This window comes from Colletotrichum tamarilloi (genome assembly GCF_030869305.1).
Source record: "Colletotrichum tamarilloi strain Tom-12 chromosome Unknown Scaffold_62.1, whole genome shotgun sequence".
Lineage (NCBI taxonomy): Eukaryota > Fungi > Ascomycota > Sordariomycetes > Glomerellales > Glomerellaceae > Colletotrichum > Colletotrichum tamarilloi.
In genome coordinates this window covers 78,180-97,484 of record NW_026849444.1, presented here as the reverse complement: position 1 = coordinate 97,484, position 19,305 = coordinate 78,180, and the positions used below count along the sequence as shown (strand labels likewise).

At 51.9% G+C, this 19,305-nt stretch overlaps 3 protein-coding genes across 3 annotated transcripts; 1 reads left to right on the top strand and 2 right to left on the bottom strand.

The window, feature by feature from the left end:
- Positions 1 to 146: 146 nt before the first annotated feature.
- CTAM01_11442 (uncharacterized protein) lies at positions 147 to 1,654 on the bottom strand (the record flags this gene model as incomplete). The annotated part of the gene is made up of 8 exons (XM_060527453.1): positions 147 to 228; positions 286 to 512; positions 571 to 604; positions 678 to 767; positions 827 to 983; positions 1,051 to 1,304; positions 1,380 to 1,442; positions 1,497 to 1,654. 8 exons carry the CDS (start codon positions 1,652 to 1,654, stop codon positions 147 to 149), a joined length of 1,065 nt encoding a protein of 354 aa, XP_060377893.1.
- Positions 1,655 to 7,153: 5,499 nt separating this feature from the next.
- Positions 7,154 to 9,661, bottom strand: CTAM01_11441 (GTPase-activator protein for Ras-like GTPase; the record flags this gene model as incomplete). Its single annotated transcript, XM_060527452.1, has 4 exons — positions 7,154 to 7,314; positions 7,365 to 8,958; positions 9,015 to 9,397; positions 9,460 to 9,661. 4 exons carry the CDS (start codon positions 9,659 to 9,661, stop codon positions 7,154 to 7,156), a joined length of 2,340 nt encoding a protein of 779 aa, XP_060377892.1.
- A 5,637-nt stretch (positions 9,662 to 15,298) lies between these two features.
- Positions 15,299 to 16,104, top strand: CTAM01_11440 (uncharacterized protein; the record flags this gene model as incomplete). Its single annotated transcript, XM_060527451.1, has 4 exons — positions 15,299 to 15,438; positions 15,593 to 15,639; positions 15,742 to 15,937; positions 15,993 to 16,104. The coding sequence occupies 4 exons, from the start codon at positions 15,299 to 15,301 to the stop codon at positions 16,102 to 16,104; spliced, it is 495 nt and encodes a 164-aa protein (XP_060377891.1).
- Between the last annotated feature and the right edge of the window lie 3,201 nt (positions 16,105 to 19,305).

Genomic DNA, 19,305 nt, shown 5'->3' with positions numbered 1-19,305 from the left:
ATCAAAGCCTAATGGGGGGTATCATTCATCATTACGGGCGTTCTACTCGCGGCGTTGCCGCCCAGCTAATACTTCTACCTCTCATAACTACCTTATCCGTTTATCATCGTCCGTTACCGTCTCCGTTCCTCCGAATGCCCTCTATCTCATGCATCGGGAGCCCTCAATTCCTGCCTCAGACTTCCGTCGGCGTCCGGAGGACCTACGTTATACCGTTTTGACTCAAGACTGTTCCCATTGTCAGTAACGCGCAAGTTTTAGAGAGGGTGATCCAAGGTCGCAAACCTCCAAGTTAAGTTGCCAGTGCAAATCGTCTTGAGCGTCGCAGTCACCTCCTGAATCGCGTCCGCATCCGCCAGGTTCTGGTTGATCAATCTTCGCTCGCAGACGTCGAGCTGCTTAACCGCCTTGTCAATCTCTTCTACGACTTCTCCGACAGCACTCTCCAAGTCACTGCCGTCTTTGCCATTCCAGTACCGCACCGGCACCGCGTTGAGAGTCCGGCCTTTCCGCTGCTCGAATGATTAGTTCCTCCCGCTCACGCAGCACCACCACGACGAATCTACTTACCAGCTCTTTGTTCAGCGAGAGCAAGTCATTCGTCCTATTTCCAGAAAAGCATCCCGTCAGCTTCTGGACATCACCATTTCGGGGTATATCAGAGGGGGGAAACTGACAGGCCAATGATAATGCTGACCGACTCCAGGATCATCTTATACGGCTGCGAGTTGACAACGTGCGCCGGCCACTCTGATCCAGAGGCGAACCTACTTTCGTCAGCAGAAACCCTGCTTTCTCAGAGAGATACCCTCATGTTCTTTCTTACTCTACCAAGGCGCATAGAGGGCCAGCGCCCCCTGTCTTCTTGCGAAGCTTCTCATACGATAAAGTCGTCGGCGCGTGTCCGCTCTGGATGTACCGCATCTCTTGCACGGTCGAGTCAATGTACTCGAATAGACTAACCCTTAACCTTCTCCGCTGATCTGCCCACCACCCGAAGAAATCAGCCCTCAGATATCGCTGCTACACCCAGATACGAGAAAAACTGACCTCGGTCGTACTGCTGGCAAATGACTTTGGCAACCGGCTGGAACCCCGCAATGACGGGGTTCGTTGACGCCTCCTTGGGCCCCTCGGAAAGCTGGAGATACTGCGCAATGTAGTCCTTGGCCTTGTTGCGGAAGTCTTTGGCCTTTTCCGCGCTCTTGTACTCGAGGCTTTCGATATGGTCATCGAGTCTGCCCTGCCAGAGCACCATGAGCGTCAAGGTGCCAAGTCTCTCTCTTGTTACATTCGGCCAGAGGCTAACGTTACACACCACTTATCAGCAAGTGCTGGTTTTTTTTATTCTCCTTTAACTGTTCTTAGGGATATCTTACCATGACGCCAAGAGAGCCGGATTTGCTTCCAGGACATTAGCCTTGTCTTTCGGTGACGCATCGCTGTAGTATGTCAGCATACCGAAATCATTCCATCTTCATATCGGACAAACTCACCTCTGCTCCAGTAGTTTGCAAATCAGCCCCTCAACCTCGGAGGCATGAGTATTCTTCCCCGACGGCCAGTGGCTGACCATCCGGCGCAGGTCCGGGATAACCAAGACCAGTCCATCGAGCCGACTGGCCAGCTGCGCGCTCTCGGTATGCGCAGCCATATTTGCAAAATGGTATAGTTACCTCGAGGAACTTTGAAGTTGCACGCAGGATTTAGAAAAAAAAAGGGGTCCGGCTTATCGAGATTTGATTTGCTTTGGGTTGGGTTCCTTTTCCGTCCTTCTTTTCTAGAATGTATCCAACGAATGTCACCCTGTCTGGCACTTAGGCTAAAAAGGGCACACTCTCAAGATTTCTCCCCCTTCTTTTTTCTGTGTTGGCATGTGCGTCTTTCTCTCTGTTTATGATGCGGATAATGGGTACGGATAGGACTTTTTGCTTTGCTGGGTTCCTGGTGTGGAGCATTGCGAGATTAAGTCAATGCTACCCCAAGGGAACTAACTCCCCTATTATGGGAATGCTTTTCAAGGAGAGAAAGAGAGAGAGTGTGTGTGTGTGACCGATTCAGTGATTGTCGGACATCGTTTCCCTATCAGTGAATCATTAGATAGGCAACTTTGTCCTGTCATTCCCATCCCCTTGGTGAAGTTTGTCTGGCAAGCGTCTACGGATTGGGAGGTGGGGGAGAATTTGCGGGTTGGCCCGCGTGGGAAGCGGCTGGGGTGGGCGTGGCGTTGTAAGTGACAGTTGACGTGCTCGAAACAAGCTTAAGTCTCTTCACCGGGCTCGGTAATTCTCGGTGAGAACGGGGGGATAATGATGTATATATGTCAATTTGCGAGTGTTCATGTGCCCACCGGGATATTCTATCGAAATCGAGGGTGATGAGTATAGTCTAGGCATTAATGATATCTTGCGACATCCCCAATCGCTCATGTTTTGAAACAAATACTACCATCCATCGACGATACTAACATCCCCCGCCGAATGCAACGCTTCACTTCATGCGGCCTCGCAAGCCGATGCGTGGTCGCCGACAGAAAACGACACTATGATAGTCGCCGACGTTCAAGTTGACCACCTACGACAATTTGGACACACACCGTCCATTGCCGAAACACTAGCCTACAAACACAACCAACTTGCCTCCTCCAAGTGGCAATGCTGGTGATTCACAGCGAGCACGGCTGCCCATCAGCGTCTAATGTGGTAAGGTGTGCCATGCCACATTCGTCTGTCCATCCCATCTCATCCCATCCTATTTCATCACGAACCGACCCGTCGGCTTCTTTCCGCCGCGTCTTCGACTTGACCCGCCACGTTTGATAATGCGAACCGTTCGACTTGGACTTACCAATCGTAATCAGAAACACTGAAGTCATGCTGCCACACGCTGATTCATAGCATAGGTTATGGGATCGAAGCAGCCACATAGCGTAGATGAGCTTGATTCCAATCCAAGCACCCGTGATGATGGCAACGATATAACGACTAGGCTGGGCGATAGGCATAGGTCCGATAGGCATCTGACCTCACGCAGTAGCTGTGTAGTCAATCTAACAGAAGGTCTTCAAGACGGCTGATAGGCAAGGTGAACAAGCACTTGTCGGTCCGTCTGTTTCTGACACTGATATTTCAATGTCAAATCGACGAAGGCATGAGCAAAGCGATGAAGGTCGCTGACGTGACCAGAGAAGGCTTATAGGGGGACTCCCGCTACGAAACGATGATTTGCTTTGCTGATTCCATGCAGCCATCCTCTTCATGCCTCGTCTGCCTCCAGCGATTCTGACGACGTTGGAGATATTGTCGCCATGAGCGCTGCCAGCCACTCGGACTTTTGGGTCCTCAAGTCGGTCGTGGGCACTTATACCATTATACTACCGCGGTGTCTGTCAAGACAGCCCGTCTTGTTTCTAATCACCTGCTTTTCAACGCATTGAATCCTCGCCATGGCAAATTACAGTCTCAGAGCTCTCTTTCATACGCAGTTGCTTCAGAGCATGCCGCAGACGAGAACCATGAGCCACCTCAACGCCGAAGCTACGACCGACCGCAGAATCCTCGAAGACACAGAGCGCTGCTCGCGACGACGCCACGTTTGCGGGCTCTTACCCTTCTAGCTCTGCCATGGCTCATGTATATTGAAAGACTCTTTAAATGTCATCCTGGATGAAAGCTGGCGATGAGCGCGTATGCTGATTGGAGCACCTCAACCCCTGCATCTGCATGCAAAGCCTTCGGAGCTTAAAGCTTCACTGCAATATTAGCCCACCTCAAGGTCTCAAGACGATTGCTTACTTTGTCAACTGATTCCCTGAGAACACATTTCCCACCCTCCACTACACTTCACTGCGATTTTGGCTCCCCTCAAAGCTCTCAAGACGATTTTCCACTTTAGCACTTCAGCTCCTACACTCAAAGCCTGACCTCGGAGGTGAAGGTGGCGAAAGCTTCACTGCAACATTAGCCCATCTCGAGCTCTGAAGACCGTTCCGGCAAGTTTGCCGTCTCAACCCCTGCATGCAAAGCCCCGTCAAGGACAGCGGAGTCTTCACTGCATTCTTGACCCAACTAACCCACAAAGTCCCCACGACCAAGCTGCACAGCCTTCTTGCAAAGTAAGTCCCAGATCGAAGTCGTCTGTCGGCAACGCGAAAGGAAACATCTTCCTATCATTTTACCATGAGGCCAAGTTAAGGGCACCCTCTGTTCTCGAGCAGAGATCGTGTCTCATTAGGAGTTGCTATGCTCTACCAATCTCGTATCGTATATAAGCTTCGGGATGTCACGTCGATGCATCAGATCGACTCTACCTGAAGTTTTTGAGACAAGGTGATCAAATCAACAGGAATGATTTACAGACACCCGGCCTTTATTTCACAAGATGAGTGAAAGTTCAATATGATGATAGACACATCTTACAGGTTTCGAATATGATTGCTAAGTTTCCCCCTTATTTCTACTCTCAACTTGGTTGTGAATGTGGAGGATGCATAGAAAAACATCTCCGCGTACAGCCAGGCTTCTCACCTACGCTCTCAGTCCCAGTCCTAGAATGATAGGTATGCAAGAAGCACTGATGGTGGCTGTTTCGCGAGTGATCTGACGAACTGGCAAAGGGGTCCAAAAGTACTTGACCGCCTATCTTCCGGTGATGATCTAGACATGTTTCCCGTCTCATGTGAAAGATTCAGTTGCTCTGTCGTATAGTGCAGATGTTGCAACTGGTCAGAAACCTTGGTTTTTTCCAGGCACATGTTCTGATTATCTTCTCTTTAATCATCACACCGTGATATACCAAGAATATCATTCGCCGGTTTGCAGTTGATCTGAGCTGTGGGAGCTTCAATGATGATGCAATCTTCAATCACAATGTTCAGAGCTATCTCTGCGAAGACAACGCCTGCTATGAAGAATTGAATCCTCCCTGGCTATCACTCATGTACCCATTCTTCAGCTTTGAGTTTACCAACGGCACATGTGTCAAAATAGTAGCAGAACTAACCCGAGGACATCTCACTGACCCTCCAAGCTCTCACTCTCAAGCCAGCATCCAAATGTACAGATTCTGACTTCAACTTGACGCCGTCCTGGTGAGAATTCGTCAAACCTCGCTCACTATTTTGACATCTTCCGTGAGGTCCACTTCACTTCCGACGTCATCTGATGCTCCATCGTGAATGTACTCGTGAGACCAGAAGCAGTCCGCCACCTGCACATCCCGAAACCCTGAGCCGGAATCTCATCGTCCATGCCTAATATCATGACACCTCTAAGCCAGTGACCAGCTCATCTTCAGCAACGCAGCTCTCATTTTCCAGAGCCCACTATAACCCCTCATGTTTCCAAAGACGCCCTTGCCCTTGAGCTCGAGCTCATTCAACTCATTGAACACATGCAACCTCCTTGTCACAATCTTCGCCATTCACAATGTAAGAGAAGCCACCCACTCTTCCCCCATCTCCAGTCCCCTTCACAAGCAAACTCGTCCACCCAACTCAACAAAAGCCCACCAAATTTTCCGACCTCAGCCTCATCTCACCTCACCAACCCAAACCACCGCCGCCCCCAAACACCACCACCCCCTCTCCACAAGGCTGTAACACGCCAACCAAACCCAATCGACCAAAGAAAACCATCGTCACCTTTCCATACCCCCTCCTCCCCCTCCCCTCCCCTTCCCCTATAGACAGCACACCCTACCTCACTTTCCCTCCCAACCTAGAAAAAGCACAAACAGCAAGACAGACCCAAGGGCCCGGCAAACCATACCCGGCACCCCTCCTCACCCTACCCTACAACCAAGACCTCTCAAACACAAGACACACACACTTCGGTCATATATACCACCGCCCCTATACCAACGCCCTCGACACCACCAAAACTCGAAACACAAACCGGGGGGAAAAAGAACCAAACAGCCCGAACGCAAAGGCGCAGCGCGACCACAGGACAACGTGGCAGACAGGCTCATGTCATCCCCCCTTCCCCCCTCTTCCGCCTCAACCGTTACTGTACTCACCTACCAATCCATCCCATCTCGGATGACAAAAGTCATCGGATGAAGTATACCCGATTCGAAAACTCAAAGCCATAGCAGAGAGACACGAGACTTCTGCTTTTGCAACGAACGCGGTCTATCTGTGAAGAGAAACTCAGAAAGTCAATAGAAACCTTCGTTGTAGGAACAGAAACAGAGCAGAAAATCGAGACAAGACACAGGGGCGACGAACTGTCAAATCGTCGCTCAAATTAAAGTGAACCCCATCCTACACCCCCTTTTCCAAACCTCGATCGCGGAAGTCAATTCTTCCCCTCGTACGAGATCGTCACCTCATCATCGACAAATTTTCACAAGGGAAACATATCACTCTAAATCATCACGGAGAGAGACCAAGTTTTGAGAGAATCATCTACCTTCATTCTATTTCTTTCTCGTCCATCTTCTCTACCGTATCATTTCAGACATGAAGTGCAAAGGGGGACAGGACATAAAACCAAGAGAGTCGCCGGACCAGCCGAATACAACTTGCGCCGTCGTTGCGCATCAGGACGTGTGGATCGAAAAGAGACAAATGAGGACCAAAAAAAGGACAAGCAACGTTGCAAAAGGCAGCATGAAGCATGAATTTCCTGGTGCCGGCCGCCGAACAAGAGAATTAAAAATGACGTAGCAGGTATATCGAGCGGGTGTAAAAAAAGAAGACTCCAAGCCGTACCGCCTATTCGCCGATATGATGTGGCGCGCAAGGCCGGACAAAAACCAAGTTCCCATATATCCACGGTGATAATCTTGTACGTGACCCAGTCCAGAGAAAGCTGCTCATAGTGTTGAGCACGCAGACACAGATCTAGGCGAATACGAAAGAGACAGGTATAATAACGCCGGTATGCGTATGGATGAACGAGATGGTCGAGAAATGAATTAAGGGCGGCCGTAGCAAGGAGGCGTTCATAAGGGTGGGAAGCTGGCAACGCATTGATGCAGACGGTTGCGAGGATGGAAATCGGAGGCGGTGCGACGATGAAGACGAAAACGTCGTGGTATCAGGATTCAAAGAGATGCCGAGAACGCCTAATTCGAAGAAAAGCCAGTCGAGGGTATCTCTGGGAGGAAAAGTTGTACAGTTGAGATTTGAGAGTTCAAGTGGTGGCGTTTACCACCCCTTCTTTCTCGCAAATCGCTTGTTCAACAAAGTGAGAACCTTGGTGACGTTGAACTGGACGTACTCCAGATCTAGGTCGTCCTGGCCGTCTTTCTGCATCTCAAGCAGGTCGTCAAGCTTGAGATCCAGTTCAAGAAGACCGCGGTTGCGTCCTGTACAAGAGTCAGTAAAAGTTGCGCAATGGCCAATCGAGGTAACGTACCCTTGTAGTGGAGAGAGATAACAAAGGTTCCCGGCAGAGGGCTGGTAAAGTTGAAGTAAATATTGGCCCTCCGGTTGTCCGGGACGTTGCTCTTTTGAATAACACCCTCCTTCTCCAGCTGCTGGTGAGTGAATTTGTAAGGCCCGAGGACCTGTTGCTTCTGCTGCTTGCGCTTGGTTCCCTCGCTTTGCGAACGCACGTTGTGCAGGTAGCTCTTGTACGTCTCCAATTGGCCAACGAGATAGTTGTTGTGGTCGCGAATGGTCTTGTAGACTTCTTCCAATTTGCCAGTCTCTTGAATGACTCCGTCCTTGAGCGATCCAAGGTGTTGCAGTTCCTGCTCGACTTCGTCACGCAGCAGGCCGAATTGATCGCTCTTATCAATGACTTTCAGTTCCTGCAGCTGTGAGAGCAGCTCCATCGCTCTGATACCTTTACGGACCATGACGGCGTCGTTTCGGCTCGTAGCTGCGGCGTCGGCAATCCGCTCGAGTCGCAGAGGTCTTCGTGCGACGCTGCTATTGGATGGGATCGATCGCATGATTTGCACAAAGACGGACTTGGCTTCCATAAAGTACACTTCCTCTTGCGTGATGTCGAGCGCCGCTGTCAAGTCGTCGATCGCTGTTTCCCATCGGCTAAAGAGGGGGAGGTTGATGGCGCGGTTCTCCTTGCGAGGAACCTGTGGGGGCGCGCCTCCTAGCTCGGACATGATGATGCCCAAGTGCGAGTTGTCATCCTTGCAGAGCTCTCCGTTGTGCTTCTCGATCAGGCCATGCATGGCATAGATTTCGTTCAGGGTGATGGACAGTTCCAAATCCTTCTTCGAGAGTGCGACGTAGTTATCCATTTCCAAGCTCTCATAAAAGTCGCCAACTTCACACAAGTCAAGCATGAATTTGTTGATACGCTCCTTGTTCTGGTAGATGAAGGGCTGCAGCTTTGCCATGTATGGCTCCTTGGCGTAGGAGGGCTTGTTAGCAAGGTTTTGTAGCATCTTTGCAATCAAAGTCAGCGTTCTTCTCGGGCGATCAGCCGGCTGACCGTCAATGAGCATGTATGACTTTGGTGTCACGATGGCCGGGTTGATGAACCGCAAGAAGAAGAATCCGCCGATAAGAGTGCAAATAACCTGATCATTGGCATCAGGGTACTTGCGCTTCGTCAAGCTGCGAATCTGTTTGCAAATCCACCGAATACCGTACGGCGCTTCGTCGAGTCCGTCAATGATGGTTGTCAAGAAGCCATTAGCAATCTCGGTGAGCATCGTAAGACGTGGCTCGATGATGGCTTGAACTTGGGGGTTCTCCGCAGCCTGCTCAGCAGTAACGCCCTTGGGAAGCGATGCAGGCAGACTGCCAGTGTCCTCCTCAATTTGCTCAATCATGCGCTCGTAGACCTTGAGGGGGTTGATCTCCAGGTCGAGATCCTTCAACTCGATCAGACTGTTGATTCTATCAGCGAGAACTGACTTGAGAAAGCTCTGTCCTGGTCCTCTCCGCGTATACGTGGTCATCATTCTCGAGACGGGGGTGTTCGCACGCAGAAGCGAAGAATATTCGGGGGTATTGTCGAATTGGTAGGTCAGAACAGACTAATGGGTCAAGAGTCAGCTTGCGACATCGCGCAGTTTAGTCACGGGTCACAAACCTGAAACATAGTCAAGAGCAGATGTTCTTCGCGACTCTCGTATTGGTTTCCGTAGATGGTGAACATGACCGTCTGCAGCAGAGAGTCGATTTCCGACATTGACACCAGACGGCAGAGATGCGCGATATGCCTCGGCTCGGATTGCAACAAGAACATCAAGTTGCCATACTTTTGCGTCTTGTCGTCGTTAGGAAAGGCGCCTTCTTGCATATCCGTCGCGTCTTCCAAGTGGCTTGCGACTTCGTTCTGTTCCTCAAGAGCCATTCGGTTCTGGATGAGGAGGGCGATTCGTGAATCAAGATATCGTACATCCTTTTCGAGGACGAAGTTCTTTTTGGACTGCGAAGAGATCTTGGACTTGAGCTCTCTGAGAATCTTCTGGGCTGTAAAATCCATCGTCAGTAGGGCAAAAGGGCAAGAAAACTGCGGAGGTTGCAGAGCTTACCTTTGGCCAAGTCATCCTCAATCTCCAGATCAGTCTCGTTCGCTGACATGGACATGTACAGCGCGGACATGGAGTAACGCTTGGATTGGCGGGCGGACCGCGATCCATCGTAAGAAGACATGGTGTTTTGGCGGGAAAGGGGTTGGAAGGAGGAGGAGGAGGCGGTAGAAGCTCGAGATGGTGTTTGAAGCATGACGGACATGTTGGCGATGGCCTCAGGTGATGTTTGCGCGAAGTAGGCAGGTCGCCTAAGAGAACCCCTTGAATGAACGGGGTCTCGACGTCGCCTACGAAGAGGTTACGACGGCCGACGCTGGTGGATCGGTGGGTGGCTGAACGGCGATGTTGCGGTGCAGCTGCGAGGTTGGCGATTAGGAAAGCGACTCTTGGAATCCAGCGTGAGAGGGAGGAGTTCTTCCGATTGATCCAAGGATGCAGCTATCGTTGCCAGGCCCTTGCGACTCGAAAAGGAAGAACGGTTCGTGAGCGTGACTGCGAAGAGGTGGTGGAGGAGGCGTGGCAGTTTTTGGGAGGGGAACTGCAGCGGGAAACTGGGTGGAATCGAGTCGTGCGTGTCGTGCGGGAACTGGGTCGGTTAGAGTGTGATTGAATGGTGGATTAGTGAGTGTATATTGGTGTGTGTGCGGGCACAATTGGGATGTCGTCCAGCGAACGCCTCGAGACAATGATTGAGTTGAGTGCACAAGAGGCTGCGAAGTGATTTCAGTCGGTGTCAAAGAACCCAAGATGGCAGACTTCGAGAATGTGGTGTTGGTTTTTTGTGGTGTTTCGAGCGGAAGCTTCGTCGGGGGGCAGGCCGATGGATATTGCTTTTGGCCCAGCTGATAGGGCGGCGCGACAAATAAGGGCGCTGTTTTAGCTTTGGCAGGCGCGGCCGCAAATGTGTGGACAGCGGTGATCAAATTAAAATCGAGCCTAGGAGCGGCGAGGTTCCAGATCCAGTCAGATAATCGGGGGGGGGGGGGAAGGGTTGTGCTTGGTTTGGTGCGTCTGGTTGAGAAACGTGATGAGCCCGTTCGTTTGGGATATGTTTTCGCTGGGGCGCAACGCTGCGGGATGGCAGAGGTTTCTCACTGCTGTTTGCAAGAAGCAAAGAAAGGAGCGAGAGGGATAGGGTTGAAAAAGCAGAGCAGAGTTGAGTAGAAGAAGAAGAGTAGTGTGAGAGGTTGAGTGTGTATGAATGTGTGTGTATGGCGGTTCCGTGTGGGTGGAATGAGGACCGGGGGCCAATTCTCTTTGGGGGGACACAGAGAGATAGATAGGCCTTGTCGCTCAAGTAGAAAGGAGGGGATGGTACACAGAGTACAGCGAGGTAGGACTGCGTAGGGCAGCGGTTCAGAACGTGCAAAAGGAGGGACAAGCAGCAAAGTTGGACAAGAGTCTGACGGACGGGGGGGGGGGGGGGAGCGGTGCCAGAGAGAATGAGGCAGAGGAGGAAGAGGGGACCACGGTCAGAGAGGGCAGAGAGCGTGAGAGCAAAAAAAAAGGCTGTGTCCTCAGGTCCTGGCCATATCCAGGTAAAGGGTACGTACAGTTGGTCGCCGCGGTGCATACGGAGAGATTAAGGTACGGATGGATAGGATGGGTCGCGAATAAAGGGGCATGGATCACTTAGGGCCAGCAGATGGACAGGCACAAGGCACATGGCACGGACACCGAGTGAGCGATCAACGAGCATCGGTATCTGTACCTTATTGCCCTCCATTGCCGCCATCTGCCAGGCTTGTTGCGGGTGCGATGAGAGACAGCCAGAGTTCACTCGACTGCCACACTGCGTACCAAGGCAACCTAAGGTATTCATATGGATACGTACTCAGACTCGTAATTGAATAGGTAGACTGGCCGTAGGTGCAGCGGAGAGGTTGCACAAAACGGTGGGATTGGCTTTATTGGAGGGTCAAGGTTGGATGAGCAAAGTGGATGGATGGAAAGGGTGGATGGGGGTGTGATGCGTGACCACTGATGGCTCGTGGGAACGAGAGCAGAGCGGCCGGTCTGCCTGAACGTGAAAGTTGGACCTGATCCGGGACGATGAGGACGGGGGAGTCCCTGGTTCTGTTCGGTACGTATTCCTTCCTAGGTAAGTGGGATGAAGGTGAGGTATCCGTACGTAATGGGTATTATTGAATAGTTTTGAAGAGAAAGACGCGAAAAGCGCGTTAAGTGCTATAAGAGATTGATGTGCGCGAATAGACTGCTAAATTCATAAGCGCGAGCTACGTGTGTCCGAGTGAGAGTTGATGAGAGTGAGAGTGAGTTTGTGGTGTGGTACGTGTACCTACCGATACGTATGAGAGTGGGATGAAATGTGAGCATGAACGACTGCCTCCGACAACCTACTATGTAAGCCTACGTATCGTATGAGAGTGACAGAGAGCCAGTCGGTACTTAAGAAGGTACATACACTCACTCACCACCACCACCTTGGGATGAGGGAGGAGATGGGGTCGCTAAGAATGGAGGGTGGGGAACGGACCCCTTGCCTCGTGCGCGCGATGCGGAGCGGTTCCTGGCTTCAGGCGAAGTGGGCGAGCGGGCAGAAACTACCTAAGGTAGATACGTACCGGAGTACATGGTTGTTTAAGGCAAAGATACCTAGGAAAGCGCGACATCCCAGAAGACAAACGGGCACTCAGTCGCCGGCCACCTACCAACTCCAGTAAGGTAGCAGGGAAATCATCAAAGCCCAATGGAGCCTCGCCGAGTCCGCCAGCGGGCGTACCAACCGAACCAAGCGATAATGGAAGTTACAACTTTTGCTCTGCTGCCCAACTAGCAACGCGCAACATGCAACGGGCGACGGGTCCAGCAGGACACAACCTACCTTAGACTCCCTACCTAGAGAGTTCTCGGAATTGCCAGTTTGATTACACGTCTGTATCATGACATCAAGACGTTTGGAGATCACAGCGGTCTTCTGAACAGGAGAAAGGAGGCTACCCAGGCTCAGGGGGAAAGGTTACAAGATGCGAAGCAGTACGGAGGGTGAGTATTTATCGCTTCTTGTCTGGAGAAAGGATAGGTACAAGTGGCAATCTGTCAGAGTTCATGTAAGTCGCTTCGAAAATCCAAATCTGGAGCAATTGTCTCTTGTGGTGAGACTGGATACTACGGGCGTGTAACGTGGGCATATTGCAGTGTTTCTCATGCCCGCCCATCTTCTGCTAACTGGAAATTCAACAAAACAAATCTCCATGGGTCGGTTGATCTGGAACTTGACAATGGAGGTATCTGTATTATCCGTACGGATACATGATACATGATACACGATACAGAAAATAAAGGACCATCACCTCCCGAAGCAGATGTGAACAAGAACGCGACCCCACCAACAAGAACCTTGGAAACAGACAGAAAAAAAATCAAAGTGTGGGACGACGATGACTGGTCCCGCGACTCCCGCTTCGCTGTAACGCCAGAAATCTGTTTGAGAATTCTGCAGGGGTTCCATCGCTTCCTTCTCTCCTCCAAAGATGGTTGCCGCACCTGCACCTGCCTGCGCCTGCCTGCGCCTGCGCGCACTTGCGTGAGCCGTGAGCCTTCCCTTCCCAAGCACCCAAGTTCAGTTCAATCCTTGGGCTGTCGATGGAAGTGGCGGGGGTCCTCCTACCAACCCACAGTCACCCCTTCCTCGACCTGTCCTCAACTCACCTTGACACCTTCCGTGATATCAAGTAGAGGTACGTATCCTCACGATTTCTAACCTGGAAGTTGAGGATGAAATGCACCTGCCTACCTTTTACTACATATCTTCCTTACTAGATAGAACTGCGGTTAGGTATATCGCAGCGTAGGTAGCCGTAGAGCGTTCGCCGCAGTACGTACCGAGGTTCACCTCTGTCTAGCATCTACAAATTACGCTCAAATGTCGTTTTGGACCTTCGTCCTCGAGCAAGATACCGCAGTGATGAAATACCGACGCTACAAATCATCGATTATGTACGTACTCGCCCCATTTGAGACTGCTCGCCTCTTGCCGCTACACACCAATCCCCGTCGCCTCGGACTCTTGGCCATCGGGTCAGATATCTGCACACCACTTCGAACCCCAAGGTCCACGAAGATTCGCCCTTACACGGTTACACCTTCGAATTTGCGTGAGCTGCCACAGCTGCGGGAGTTCCAGGCAGCCTGGATATCCCATTCGCTTGGGTTCGCTCCATCCAGCTCAGTTGAGCTCGAAATCTCCTTCACAAGCCGCTCGAGACCTGACTAGTCATTCGTTGTCAATCGTCTATTCAATTGGTCGCGCATCATCTCTAACGAACAGACTATCCCGTGCGCGCTGCTTCCCATCAGACTCGCCGAGCTGTGCCGACTCTACCAGCTTGCCTCATCGTGCGTCCAGTCTCGATGCAAATGCAGGAACAAATTGGGCCGAATATAACTGCAGATGCCTGCAACTGCAACTTCCCATCTTTGGGTTGGAAAAGGGGTGAACAAGGTCTGTCTACGGACGACGTCGAGGTACCGTTTCGCTCGATTCCAAAGCGAGGGACCGCCTACCTTGCCTTGCATCCGTCCTGTGATACTTTGCCTTACAGCTCAACTTACCTAGCCGCCGGATGGACTGGGGAAACCTACGTACAAGAAGAAGAATCGGGTTCCAGAAACCTAACGAACCCTCACCAGACCTCGTCTCCATCTCTGGTAGTGTCAGGATCATCCACCAACGCTGGCTGCATTGTTGGTGGCGGCACCTGCAACATATTCTCACATAGTCATCCTAGACATGCGGAACGGACTGGCCTTGACCCGTTCAGCTTCGGCTTCTTGCTCGCCCTTCGCATCCATCTAAGCATCTACCTTTCCGACCGAGACCTGCCATATTCGTGATCAAGAAAGAAGGAAAGACTAAAATAGGTTTCCTCGCAACGAACTCTAGAAGCCTGATGGAACCACTGCCTACAGACTCGGGATGCCACACCGCACTGGACGACGCCGGGCATATGGCTTCCTTTCTTTTAAAAGAACGGATGGACGAACCGCAAAACAAATAACATCGGAGCTGAGTGGGCCAGATCCAAGGACCGAGGTTGCGAATCGTCCCTGTCATACTCTTACTATCATTCTTAGTGCTTTTCTGGTCGAGAAAAGTACCGACCAGACAGGAGCAGAAACCGGCATGACGCCCATCGTTCATGCATCCAGGAGGCGCAGGCAGGCTTGAAACCACTGCTTTTTTCAGCTGCACATTGCGGTCCTGCGTCTGCAAATGCTGCAGAAAGAAGAAAGGCATTCGAAATCGAGACAGCCTGTCAAACGCACAGCAACATGACACCGTGTCAGTCGCTCGCGACTCTTAGCCTCACGGCTCCTTCACTAGACAAGCAGTGTAACCGTCTTGCGCCAACTTGGCTCACCGTTCGGAGTGTCTGCGTTTGTGACAGCGCAACTTGAAGGTTCATGCACACCTGATTTGATCGGCTTCCCGACCTAAATCAGCATTGATGAGCCTGTCGGCGGCCCGTGTGCTCGTAAAAATCGGCGCCATCGTCAACAACAAACGAGTGGCATGTCAGAGAGCACCACCCCTCCTTTTCCCCTCCGGTGTGCCTCTGTCAACTTCGTTTTTGAATTTGACATTGTCAGTGTCTGCACCCCAGAGACAACGACAGGGACCAATTTCAGGAGCAGGGTCGCGCTTGACCGCATCAAGAAGGCCCACATGCCCGTTCGGAGAGCGGTTGAGCGGGATGTGGAATAGGGGAAGCCAAAAAGAAAAACAAGATATCGACTCGGGCGCGTGCTACGGTGGTCCCCGGCCCATCCAGGAATTCCTGCATCCTTCAATCCGTATCCCTGACCCCGTTTCCCCATGATTGTCGCCTCTCTTCGGCTTCGGACGCGGACATTGGAGGGTGGAACGGACCTCTTGAACCCTGCGATGCTCCAAGCCACACAGCAACTCGTCATCATCAACTTTTACGACCGCGCTATCCGTTCATCACATCCGATGTCTTCAGCGGGCTTGTTTGGTTTCAAACGATATACACGAGTACAGGTGTCCATTGTATCATCGGACGGGATATTGATTTCCTGACCAAAAACTGGAAATCAATTCAAATATCTGCAGTTCCGATACCCTTGAGTAACCCATACGGATACACAGTACCGGCCTTGGGACGCTGAGCCTCCCGACGGCCCTCGCTGCGGCCCGTACGCGTTATTAAGGGATTGTTGTTCGCGAAGCATAATGCCTGCGCCTAAGTCTCAAAGTTAACACCGGTTGCCAGATTTCTGGAACCTTTCATCATCCAGCTGAACCCGCCAGCGGTACATCGCCAAGGATCCCGTGCTCTCCTAGTCTAGTCGATGTGAGACCGCTTCACTGCCGATTCGCTGCCGATCTTCTCTGTGTCACCAAACTGCGAGTCTACGAGGGGCGCAAGTCCGTTCTTGAAAGTATGCGCCCTTCGACCCTCTTCGACACGCATTCTGTCGCCATCTCCCTTGTGTAAGTTCAACTACAGATACCCGCAACTAGACTCGTCGAACCTCCAAATCAAAAGTCTAGTCGCCGTGGCACGTCTGCGTCAAGATCTGGCCGCATCAGACGCGGATTCGACGCTGTCGGTCAGGCGCGGCCGCCTGGCCGCGCTGTCAGCAGAAAAGGGGTCTTAGCCGCCCGCGTGCAGACAGGCCTGACAATGACTTGGGACCGGATGCCAACGCCATTACAGGGCGGCTTGCCTTCAAGCATGTCGAATGTAAAGACGCAGCTCACAGAATCCGCCGCATAGAACAAAGGCTGCCAAAGCAGCGGGGGATTGTGGCTGAACTGAAGTCTGCACCGCCTTGAGCTGGTCCATGCTCTTCATTTCCCCATGCCTGCGACACGTGGGAGGACGGGATGCGATTTCATGAGGATCGCCCCCTCTAGGGAGTTCCGGCAATACCTAGCTTCAGCTCGGCTTGTTCCTGACCTTGTCCAAAAGAGACCTTGGCTCGTCCCAGGAACAGCGAAGACAAGACACGCCGCGCGACGGATGGGAACATTGATCCACCGTCGTTCGGGGCTGTTCTCGACGCTCCGCCTGCGCGCCAAGTTTTGCTAGCAATAAAGTGCGTGACGCGCAGAAAACGTACACGACGTTTCTCCTTGCGAACTAGATTGATGGACCCTTCTGCAGGAACCGTCGTTCGAAGCCTCCGATGCACAGTCCATGACCCCGTTGCTGTCATCAAAATCAGGGGCTTGTCTCTACTAATCTAGCCCTGCTGGGTTGAAATGGTCACGAGCAGAGCGTTCTTGGCTGGTAGGCAAGGAACAAGATTTCCACTATTGACTGTAGCTCGGATTTCTTGCTGACTTTCCAGCCCGGCTCCGGTCAATGTCAACGGCCACCGTCCTTCTTTTGATCCGATGGTGTTGCTATATTGGGAAATCATTTCCCCCTTTAGCCCCCTTCCCCATTGTGATAGCTAGAGAGGAAGGGCCTCTCTATTCCACACCAGGATGGCTTAACTGGTAACGACGTCTATCATTGTCAAGTTGTCAGTGTCAGATCCCGAGGTGCTTCTGTCGTCGTTAATGAGCCAATCGAATTACGCCAAGCCATGGCTGCCCTTGCGGATCTGCCTCCCGCGATGCTGTCTGTGCGATGCGAGAAATGAACTGGGCAACATCAAAGCACCACCCACACGATACAAGATCCAATCCAAGATCGAGATCATCCCGTATTCTAGTACAGCGCAGCAGCCATTTAGCAGTATTTTCGCCCAATCGGCGACTATTCCATGGGATGGTCGGATTCATGAAAAGGACACAGCCCGTATCCTTAGCAAGATCATCAGTTAGTCGTTCTTTACGCTCTGCCTTGCAAACCGCTAGATCTACGAATAGACATACTTATCAAACCACGATCCTCTAGAAGGGACACATGATTCACTCGTCTCGTTTAGCCTCTTCAAACAAGCTCATGGGACTGACTCGCTATCTAGTTCGTATCGTTGGCTGGCGGCCTGATGGGTGAGATTGCGACTACCGAGAGTCCTGATCCTAATTCTAGGCTTCCTGATGATCCATCGACTCGGTTCAACTTACACGGCCTGTCGCCTCGCTTGTTCAATGGCAGGTGACATGTCCACAACAGAAACGAAACTAGACGACTTTCTCATGTTGAACAGCGCCATCACAAATGTTTCAGTCACGATCTGCCACAGCTACACGGCATTCCCGCCCTCTCTCCTCGAGGTACAGGAGTACAGGGTACGGGAGCACAGAAACCGCCATTGTCGGTGTGCAAACCCATCTGCAGGCGTCCGACGTCAAAGCTCTCTTCGACAGCTGTCACTTCCCGCGCCCTACCCCCGGAGAACCCTGTAGGAGGGGGCCTTCCTTAATCTCCGCCGACGTCGCCGCATTTCTTGCGCCAACGTAGATCTCTTGACGAGGCCTGGCTAAGAGTTGTACGTCAGACTGCTCGGCTGTAGCTCAGTAGGAAGCCCTCACGCAACAGTGGACTGACAAGCAAGCTTCCGTATCCGTACAGCACGGATAGTATATCATGAACTCTCTTGTAAAAACGGGTGGCTGGGAGGAGAGATCCACAACTCTGAAGCAAAGCGCGAGCAGGGATATCGGCCATTTTTTGAGAGCAACGGCTGGCTTCTTCTACTTCATGTGGAGCACTCAGGGGGGAAACAATCGTAGATCTTTTCCAGCACCCATAAATTCTTACGCCTCCTCGGCCGGTCGCCATTTACTGCGGCGGGGTACTCGAACCTAGTGCACAAACGGTCAGCCCACCCCGACCCGGCGGGGCCCCTCCGAGGACTCGGGAGAAGAGGACTCGGAGTGGTTGGCTTACATGGCCTGAGTGGGGGGGGGGGGGGCTGCTCTCTGAATCCGAATCTGCTTACGGAGTATCCGTAGTGCTCACATCTCAAGAAGGCTCAGGCTCGTCGCAGATAGCGAATGTCGAAATGACGATGGTCAGAAATTCTGTTACGTGTGGCAGAAACCCCTAGAGCCTGGGGGGGGGGGGGGCTCTTGATCGGCGACATGGGTTCGGTCGGGTGACAAGCCAGGCTTTGACAGGGGCGGAAAGAGGGAGGAGGAGGAGGAGGAAGAGATTCTGTTTCCGGCCCCTCGTCCCCAATAATGTGTCGTGTGAATTTGTGGCCAGCGGCATTTTGGTCTTCCAGACATAGTACAAATGGACTAGATTCAACCCGCCAGAGTAGACAGAGACGTCGCGCAAGCAAAGGTTGACCCTGGTCTAAACGGATGTGACCTCGCCTCCTTCAAAGTATCTAAGAGTCCCCTCCTAGAGGTTACCGAGATGACGGAAACGACGAAACGGGAGAACAGAACGGAATGGAGGAAGGATTTGCGACATCGAGGGAACGAGCAACCGGGCGAGGTGACGCTGTTTGACGGGGTACAAAGATTGGCGATCTGGTGACCGAGACAAAGAAGCTGTTCAGTTATCCCTGCTCGCCGGTCCTTCTCCTACTTGCCTTTTTGTTGTTGTTCAAGAACATGTTGTTTGTTTCTCGTTGTTTTGTTTCCATCCTTTGCTCGTGGAAGATGGCATCAGGGGGTGGTCATGAGATCTCTCGCCTTTGACATTTTCAGCGTGGTATGATTCCCGAGGTTCCGAGCAGGTGGAGATGTGAGAAATCGGGACCTTGGCCATCAAAGCCATACGAGTCAAATCTTTTTTTTCCAGAATATGGTCGGGTTGGCGTATCAATGGGGGGTAAGGGAAGTCACCCTCTTCAAGAGACTTCACTGTAGAGCAAGTGATGTTGTGACAATTCGTGTCAGCTGTCGAGACAGGTAAGCGTGCTGGCGTAATCATTCTGGCCGGAATAGAG